Source organism: Schistocerca piceifrons, chromosome 11 (assembly GCF_021461385.2).
Source record: "Schistocerca piceifrons isolate TAMUIC-IGC-003096 chromosome 11, iqSchPice1.1, whole genome shotgun sequence".
Lineage (NCBI taxonomy): Eukaryota > Metazoa > Arthropoda > Insecta > Orthoptera > Acrididae > Schistocerca > Schistocerca piceifrons.
The window spans coordinates 109,871,595-109,881,821 of NC_060148.1; the positions used below are offsets into that span (position 1 = coordinate 109,871,595).

General features: G+C 40.5%; 1 protein-coding gene across 1 annotated transcript in view; it reads right to left on the minus strand.

Moving 5' to 3' along the window:
• The window catches only part of LOC124720144 (poly [ADP-ribose] polymerase tankyrase-1-like), a 31,278-nt gene extending 24,301 nt beyond the window's left edge, over positions 1 to 6,977 (minus strand). Inside the window, exons 1-2 of the mRNA XM_047245447.1 lie at positions 6,422 to 6,977; positions 1,704 to 1,853 (exon numbers count right to left, since the gene is read on the minus strand). Of these exons, the coding sequence (XP_047101403.1) occupies positions 1,704 to 1,853; positions 6,422 to 6,741 (470 nt within the window). The 5' untranslated portion in view covers positions 6,742 to 6,977. The remainder of the gene's footprint in view (positions 1 to 1,703; positions 1,854 to 6,421) is intronic.
• Between the last annotated feature and the right edge of the window lie 3,250 nt (positions 6,978 to 10,227).

Sequence of the window (10,227 nt, forward strand, 5' to 3'; positions counted from 1 at the left end):
AGTATAAACAAATACACTCGCAATCACTTGTGACGTATTTCATTTAGTAAGGTTTCTGCCAAGGCCCTCCCACATGGAATGGCAACCACACAAATCATAATTTATATGTTATATTTTGTTTTAACAGTAAAATAATATTTGGAGATCAATCCTTTCCCATGTTTCTATTTTCTGTTCTAATTACTATCATTTATTAATACTCTATTTCCTACAACTAATTTAATTTACTTTGTAATTCATTGTTATTACCCTCCTTTTATAGCTCAAAACTAATTTTACTAGTGATGTAGAACAATGCAGTATTATATGTAAAATTGCACAATGCACGACATGCTTTTTAAAATGTCAGGCAGCAGGTCTTTAAATATGCAACAAATGTAATGCAATGTGCACTCACAGTTTTTCGTAAAGTCATCTACCATTATCTGCTACCATCGATAATTGATTTGCATAAATATAAGTCGATATCAGGATCCATTTACGCAGAAATTTCCCCATGCTGAGTCAAGATCTGTACCCACAACACCTGTGACACACTGTCAATTGCAGGGATTTGTTTACAGAAGACGTCGTACGCCACTACACACGACTCGATCTGACCACACGTGCAGGAGGATTGCCTGATTAACATGACCAGCCATCTTGACCATTATGTAGTGACCACCGAAAATTTGTCCCATACAGGATGTCGAATACATATTTCTCGCTCATCACAAGCAGTCGCCTTTACTACTAGGCTGCCTCGCAACACGATGCACGTGTGACTCCCAGTTTCGTTGAGGCTGATGTTCCAACAAATGATTTCCAACAACTACTGCTAGACGACCTCATATTCAGCTCTCGTGGCAGACTGAACCTCCGTCGCTTACAGACGCCATTCATTCAATGGTGCTATTCCGGCTCATCCCGTGAAACGTAATTAGAGTGTCTGCAAAACAAACATGGAAATAAAACTGACAGCTGAAAGTTTGAGCCAAGTGAGGTCGTTTGATAGGATGACCTACTAGTTAAGGCCGCTTGTTCCAAATTTACAAGTATTGTACACCCAGTATGGCGCAAGTTTTCAGCTTTTACTAAATACTGAAACGTCAAAAACTAATTTGAAGAAACAGTGCAGGAAATCACATACAAATTAAACTTCACTCTACAACATTCCATAACCTTATTCTCCTGATGGATATTATTTTTACATCTTTTCCTTCATAATGACCCATCATCATTTCTTTTTGACGACCATAACGAACTTGTACATAATTATTTATTCGCATTAAAGTAATATTTTAGTTACAATGCATAGATGTAGCTGTAACACCAATTTGATACAAATTTACTTTAGGAGATGGGAAACCACCACTGAAATGATAGCTTTCACCCGACACACCTATTCATTCACTAAATTTGTAGAGTAAAAGTTGTTTATGGTACCTTTGTCAAATAACTGCATGAGTGGACCAATTGTGGTCTGAACAGGTTGTAATTCACACTCTGTTCCCACAAAAATATCTCGAGAAACACTATGATACATGCTTACACAAACATCAAAAATTAACAAATAAAATTCCGTTTCTTGACAATTATAACTTCTATTTTATCGAAAAATACAATAAAGTGAAATTCTGTGTTTGGATAAGATCACTTGGCTAACGCCCTCATAAGTGGTATAGTGAATGTGGAAATCGTGCATGTATAGCGACAGTACTCACCTCAGGAAAGAGACGGAAGCATCGTCAAATGTGGGAGTGGGGCAGGTAGCTGTGTGCTTTGCAGCTGGAACAGGAGCCCTGCTGCAGTTTTTGTGGCCCATGTGCAGCTGACTGGTGGGGGTGACCTCGCTGTCTCCAGTGGCTGGAGTGCTGTGCAGAGACACAGGGTGTGGTCACTCTGTACACACGGAGGACAGAGGGCAGCCCACTGCAGACAATGCTGCTGAGAGTCTGTCCAGACACAACTAATAGAACACACACTTTCAACATCAGTAGTGGGTCCTCTGAGACGAAGAACGTACCCCTGTGCTAATCGGTTTAGCCCCCACACTAGAAGCATCGCTTAGCAAACAACAGGCTGAATGAATTAAAGTACAAATAAAAGGTACATGCTATGGTCAACATTTAGGTTGAACTGATATGACAACTAGTCATAAGCGTAGTTTAAATACATAAAAACAACATTCCCGCAGAGATAAAAATGGAAATAATCTTTACATGTACAACTTGTACCATTATCATCAGATAGTATCAGTAGCTGTTAGGGACTTGGCTGTAGGATGCACAGTTGGTAAACTACAGAAGAGTAGATTCTGAACTGTGCACCAAAGGAAATTTAGAGAAGCAAGGGTTACAGAATGTGTGATACTGAGCAGCTATTCCCTTAATACGTTTAACTGTCACCAAAATAGGCAAGTAAATATATTTGTTTCACATTGGCCAACGAGCATTCTCAATAAACTAGCGAACATTGAGCATTAAGATAAAAAAAGGCAAAGTACTCTATACATACACTTATGCAAGATATGTAATCGTAAGTTGTTATTCGAATGAAAATAGAAATTCTGTTTAGTTCTTATATTCTATATATACAGTTCTATGAGACTGTGATAAGGAGATTTGCTGTAGAACGAAGGAAAGAGTTGGATTTAAATTAAGGAGACATGGGTTACATAACACAGGAGACAATGTAATGTTGTGTAAAGACGCATTAAATCATTATTAGTCATTACATGTGACTAAAGTAAACTGTGGTTGCTACAAGTGAGGAGAAAATACAGATTGATAAATGGAAACTCTATCAGTGATGGAAGCATACATCGGAAATTCTCTTTACAAACTACTAGGACTTTTAAAGGGGAGAGAGTATGTAATATTTTGTACAGGAACCCCGTCTGGAAACGTACTGTATGCATTCTACGACAGTTTGAGTTCACATGTTTAAATCATGCAATTCTGCTTCAGGAATTGAATTAGGCATGATGTAGTACAGTTATTATGTAACAGTCCGAAAGTAAACATAACGAAGCATCCATTTATCAGTTCCGCACATTTGTTTTCATTAAAACTTAAACATTACCTTCTGCATGTACAGTATGCTAGGTTGATTTTTTGTTTTGAGGTAATGTGAACACACAATATTTAAGTGATAATACAAACAAGAGGCTTAGCTGATAAAGGGATCTTTCGCTGTGTTTCTTTCGAATTGTTATCTAATAACTGTACTGCATCACACCCAACTCAGCTGCTCAAGCAGAAGTGGATGAGTTAAACATCTGAACTGAGACCGTCGTAGGAGGGAAACGGTATGTTTCTGGACATGGATTCCAGTTCTCACTCCCCTCTACAAATCATATAAGTCTCTAAAGGAAATTTCTGAACACACACACACACACACACACACACACACACACACACACACACACACACACACACATATATATATATATATATATATATATATATATATATATATATAATTGAAAACTATTGGGCATTAGAATTTAATGGTGCATTTGTTAAGTGATATAGCATTTAAAAATGATAATGAGACAAAAGGTCTTATGAATACTCATATTGTGGGAGATGTATCTGTAACTGCAATGTATGGGCTAGGGAAGGTCCTAACACTGTGAAGTTCTTTGGGCAGTCTTTATAAACAGCATAGAGAAGTACAAGCAAGGCCAGCAGGTTGCTAGACAACTGACAGATGTTCCACCAAGAAGCACATACAGCGTTTTGACTAATAAAACCACCTCTCCTAATGTGCTAGAGAATGGGAATGTCCAAATTACAGCATATATCCTTTGGAACAACTGAACAAAATGCGAAAGGAAATGGGAAGCGTTGTGTGGATCTGCGCATTTTGTGGATCTTTCTGAGTTGTAGAGACTGGTCTGTTGTCTCCTGAAGTGGCCGCAGGCTGTTTGAGGAGTAAGTACCTACAGCTTCCTGCAGACGTACTTGTGTCACGTCCTGCAACGGAAGTCTTCTTCATGATTCGATTCAGCACCGCACCCTTCTTCTTGGAACCTAGCACACATCTCAAGATGTATATCTTATAACACTGTACTACTTGGGGAGAATAAACAAAGTTTGTTCTGTAACCGTAGGTATATTTCAGAAATGAACATAGAAAGTGAAGGAGAAACATAGAAATCAAGCTGCAGTAGTAATGTGGAAATAGCGATCAGTCTGACCGTTTTCTGTACAGCACCTATTTTTTCCAAGGTTTAATATTTATGTCATGACAACATCAGAGATGGAAAGTTTTAAATTCTTTTCTGATCTCTTTGAACTGCGCTGCAGAGTTCCTGGTGTTAATGTCGGACTACACGCTTGTTGATCAACGCCATCTTTCCTTTATGCAGCATATGTCACTTGTAAGTATCTCATTGTGAACACCAGCAGAGACAGCAGAGAACAATATATGTAATACTGAGTAAAGAGATTTATGGTGAATTGCACAGCAAACAGAATAAAGCCTGTAGGCTCGCTGCCCTGGCTGCTCGCACTACACATCTTGTGTCCACAGTACATCTGCTGTGAGCAGCACATCACTGTGTCCACCACTGAAATGGCTCCTGCCGTCTTCACAGCAAATTTACCACTTATTCAGATACTTTACACCAGAACCTATAAGCCTCTTCCACATATGCAGTTCAGTACAAGTAATGACCGCAAATAATGTTAAAACCACTTATAAATCAACGAATAATTTAGTTCTAAGATGATTTTTTTAAGCTAACCTATCCGGTAATAAACCCAGTTGGATCTAGTACTTCTTTAAATCTAACAGGTGTGTATATTACAGTTTAACAAGTCAAGGCTGCATAATATTAAACACGAATTCTTTACAGACAAATGGAAATGGTAGAAAGCTAGCACGGGAAGACCAGTTTGGATTCAATACAAATGTTGCAAGACGTGAGGCAATACTGACCCTACGACTTATAAGATAGACTACGTTTGTAAGATTTGGGGACATAGAGAAAGCTTTTGAGAATGTTGAGAGGAATACTCTTTTTCTAATTTTGAAGGTGGCAGGGGTCAAATACAGGGAGCGAAAGGCTATTTACAATTAGCACAGAAACCAGATGGCAGCTATAACAATTGACAGGCATGACAGGGAAGCAGTGTTTGGGAAGGGACTGAGACAGAGCTGTAGCCTATCCCTGATGTTATTCAATCTATATATTGAGCAAGCAGTAAAGGGAAAAAAAGAAAAATTAGGAGTAGGAATTAAAATCCATGGAGATGAAATAAAGACTCTGAGGTTTGGCGACAACATTGCAATTCTGTCACAGACAGCAAAGGACCTGGAAGAGCAGTTGAAAGAAATGGAAAAATGGTTCAAATGGCTCTGAGTACTATGGGACTCAACTGCCGAGGTCATTAGTCCCCTAGAACTTAGAACTAGTCAATCCTAACTAACCCAAGGACATCACAAACATCCATGCCCGAGGCAGGATTCGAACCTGCGACCGTAGCGGTCTTGCGGTTCCAGACTGCAGCGCCTTTAACTGCACGGCCACTTCGGCTGGCGAAAGAAATGGACAGTGTCTTGAAAGGAGGATATAAGATGGACATCAACAAAAGCAAAAGGCGGATAATGGAATTTAGTTGATTTAAATCAGGTGATGCTGAGGGAATTAGATTAGGAAATGACAAACTTAAAGTAGATGATGAGTTTTGCTATTTGGGGAGCAAAGTAACTGAAGATAGTCGAAGTAGAGGGGATATAAAATGTAGACCAGCAGTGGCAAGGATAGCGTTTCTGAAGACGAGATATTTGTTAACATCGAGTATAGGTTCAAGCGTCAGGAACCCTTTTCTGAAAGTATTTGTATGGAGTGTAGCCATGTATGGAAGTGAAACATGGACGATAAATAGTTTGGACAAGAAGAGAATAGAAGCTTTCGAAATGTGGTGCTACAGAAGAATGCTGAAGATTAGATTGGTAGATCACATAACTAATGAGGATGTATTGAATAGAATTGGGGAGAAGAGGAATTTGTAGCACTTGACTAAAGGAAGGGATCCGTTGGTTGGACATATTCTGAGGCATCAAGGGATCACTAATTCAGTATTGCAGGGCAGCGTGGGGGGGGGGGGGGGTTAAAAACTGTAGAGGGAGACCCAGACATGAATATATTAAGCTGATTGAGAAGGATGTTGGTTGCAGTAGGTACTGCACACGATAGAGTAGCATGGAGAGCTCCTTCGAACCAGTCTTTGGACTGAAGACCACAACAACAACATTAATCTAACATGAGAAATCAATGAAAGCATCGCGAGATATCAGAAAATGTCTGTCAGTGATGGTGTATTTTGCAGCACACATACACGTAAAGATACTCAGTGGCTGGAAATACACGCACACAAACAGAACTACACAGGACTGGACAACGTAGGCATGTAGCTTGTCTTGTGCTTACCTGGTTTCTGCTGCTGGCTCAGACAGCAGCTTGAGCACTTCAATCAGATCTTCAGGCTGACAATGTAGCGCATCTGCCCAGCCCTTCGTGGCCATCACGTGTAAAATATGAGCCTCTATGAAGGCGGCGGCGGCCTTCTTAAGGCTGCTACAGGAGTTCCGAATAGCGAGCACAGCTGTGGTCACCGCAGTCTCAACAGACAGCTGTGAGGCCAACTGCTGCTCGCACTGTGCCTTCAGGCCTGACAAGCCGTACTTATCAGCCACGACCAGCAGCTGGGGGGCCATTCTGGCCAGCTGCGGGGCCTGCAGGGTATACATGTAGGCCACGAGATGGCGCAGCAACTGGCCCCCCACGTCTGGGACTGTGGCCTCCAGTGTGCCGTGGCTGAAAATAGAGGCGAATACGGGACTCCTGGCGGCCAGGACGGCCCTGTGGGCTGCCAGACGGGTGTCGCCCGCCACCAGAGTCACCACAGCGCTGTCTCCAGCGTCCAGCAGGGTGCCCAGGTCCACAGTGGGAGCCTCTTTCCCCTCCTGGACGTGTTCTGCTGTGGGTGATTCTGAAACACAGCGTCACTGAGTAGACCCTTCCCCTTGCACAGCACCCTCCATGTGAGAACATGCTTGAGCCACAAGTGGATCTGCGTCAACCATCACTTCCTAACACTAAATGAACTAGACTTCGCCATACCCCTGGTAATACCATGTGGGTCATTTTTACCCGCAGTAGAAAACCACCATTTTGTTCGTATCTGGGTGGTATTATGAGTGTCTTCATGTTGACAATACGTCTCTAAAATGAATAGTATACGGTCAAATATGAATTTTCTCTAAGTAAACATTTTTTTTTATTTTAAATGTTACAGAAGAAATTCCACAATATTTCGTAAATTTGGTAAAGCAATGTTGTAATGTTTTTCTTTATAAAAAGATTGAAACTGAATCAAAACATATTGTTTATGTGAGTATTAATAGTATTTTTCCTTTTATAGAAAAATAAGATAAGCACCAAATATTAGTGAAACATTCTAAAAAGCAGTAGGTGACTAAAATGCTCTGCATTTTTGTAGTTATTGCAATGAAGGAAATAAAACATAAGAACAAATTACTTCAGCCTATAATTATAAATATTTAAGTATATTTAAGAAAAAGGACGTGACAGAATTGCCTACTCTGAGATTCAGAAAGCCGACAACAGTTTTTGTTCGGCATCTTTTGCACACATACTTGTTGCACTTGACGTTTTATTTCCCTTTGTAGTTTTGTTGTCTGCAGGAAACCTGAATTTGAGAAGACCTTCGAACTCCGTATTGGCCAATGCCAGTATGGAGTGCCTGTAAGGGGAGACTGAGTTTTGTCTGAAGAGTGTAAGAGGCAGCGAGGTCATCTGCTACTCTGAGGATAAGGTCCCGCGCCGTGAAATCTTCTTAGAGGTTTTTTTTTTTTTTGGTCATTAGTCCGCTGACTGGTTTGATGCGGCCCGCCACGAATACCTTTCCTGTGCTAAACTCTTCATCTCAGAGAAGCACTTGCAACCTATGTCCTCAATTATTTGCTTGACGTATTCCAATCTCTGTCTTCCTCTACAGTTTTTGCCCTCTACAGCTCCCTCTAGTACCATGGAAGTCATTCCCTCATGTCTTAGCAGATGTCCTATCATCCTGTCCCTTCTCCTTATCAGTGTTTTCCACATATTCCTTTCCTCTCCGATTCTGCGTAGAACCTCCTCATTCCTTACCTTATCAGTCCACCTAATTTTCAACATTCGTCTATAGCACCACATCTCAAATGCTTCGATTCTATTCTGTTCCGGTTTTTCCACAGTCTATGTTTCACTACCATACAATGCGTACTGCAGACGTACATCCTCAGACATTTCTTCCTCAAATTAAAGACGGTATTTGATATTAGTAGAATTCTCTTGGCCAGAAATGCCTTTTTTGCCATAGCGAGTCTGCTTTTGATGTTCTCCTTGCTCTGTCTGTCATTGGTTATTTTACTGCCTAGGTAGCAGAATTCCTGAACTTCGTTGACTTCGTGACCATCAGTTCTGATGTTAAGTTTCTCGCTGTTCTCATTTCTACTACTTCTCATTACCTTCGTCTTTCTCCGATTTACTCTCAAACCATACTGTGTACTCATTAGACTGTTCATTCCGTTCAGCAGATCATTTAATTCTTCTTCACTTTCACTCAGGACAGCAATGTCATCAGCGAATAGTATCATTGATATCGTTTGATCTTGTATTTTAATTCCACTCCTGAACCTTTCTTTTATTTCCATCATTGCTTCCTCGATGTACAGATTGAATAGTAGGGGTGAAAGGCTACAGCCTTGTCTTACACCCGTCTTAATACGAGCACTTCGTTCTTGCTCGTCCACTCTTATTATTCCCTCTTGGTTGTTGTACATATTGTATATGACCCGTCTCTCCCTATAGCTTACCCCTACTTTTTTCAGAATCTCTAACAGCTTGCACCATTTTATATTGTCGAACGCTTTTTCCAGGTCGACAAATCCTATGAAAGTGTCTTGATTTTTCTTTAGCCTTGCTTCCATTATTAGCCGTAACGTCAGAATTGCCTCTCTCGTCCCTTTACTTTTCCTAAAGCCAAACTGATCGTCACCTAGCGCATTCTCCATTTTCTTTTCCATTCTTCTGTATATTATTCTTGTAAGCAGCTTCGATGCATGAGCTGTTAAGCTGATTGTGCGATAATTTTCGCACTTGTCAGCTCTTGCCGTCTTCGGAAATGTGTGGATGATGCTTTTCCGAAAGTCAGATGGTATATCGCCAGACTCATATATTCTACACACCAACGTGAATAGTCGTTTTGTTGCCACTTCCCCCAATGATTTTAGAAATTCTGATGGAATGTTATCTATCCCTTCTGCCTTATTTGACTGTAAGTCCTCCGAAGCTCTTTTAAATTCCGATTCTAATACTGGATCACCTATCTCTTCTAAATCGACTCCTGTTTCTTCTTCTATCACATCAGACAAATCTTCACCCTCATAGAGGCTCTCTATGTATTCTTTCCACCTATCTGCTCTCTCCTCTGCATTTAACAGTGGAATTCCCGTTGCACTCTTAATGTTACCACCGTTGCTTTTAATGTCACCAAAGGTTGTTTTGACTTTCCTGTATGCTGAGTCTGTCCTTCCGACAATCATATCTTTTTCGATGTCTTCACATTTTTCCTGCAGCCATTTCGTCTTAGCTTCCCTGCAATTCCTATTTATTTCATTCCGCAGCTACTTGTATTTCTGTGTTCCTGATTTTCCTGTAACATGTTTGTACTTCCTCCTTTCATCAATTAACTGAAGTATATCTTCTGTTACCCATGGTTTCCTCGCAGGTACCTTCTTTGTACCTATGTTTTCCTTCCCAACTTCTATGATGGCCCTTTTTAGAGATGTCCATTCCTCTTCAACTGTACTGCCTACTGCGCTATTCCTTATTGCTGTATCTATATCGTTAGAGAACTTCAAACGTATCTCGTCATTCCTTAGTACTTCCGTATCCCACGTCTTTGCGTATTGATTCTTCCTGACTAATGTCTTGAATTTCAGCCTATACCTGCTCCTAGGTACGCCTTACAATCCAGTATCTGATTTCGGAATCTCTGTCTGACCTTGATGTAATCTAATCTTAGAGTTACGTAACTTAAAAATTGTGCGAGCGTTAATCATGGCGGGGTCAAGGAAAAGACACTTACAGGGCATCGTTGGGTAACAACTCGGAGACTGTAGTATCTAGCGATTTGGTCAAAAACATCTACTCCATCCTTAGTGTCATTATAA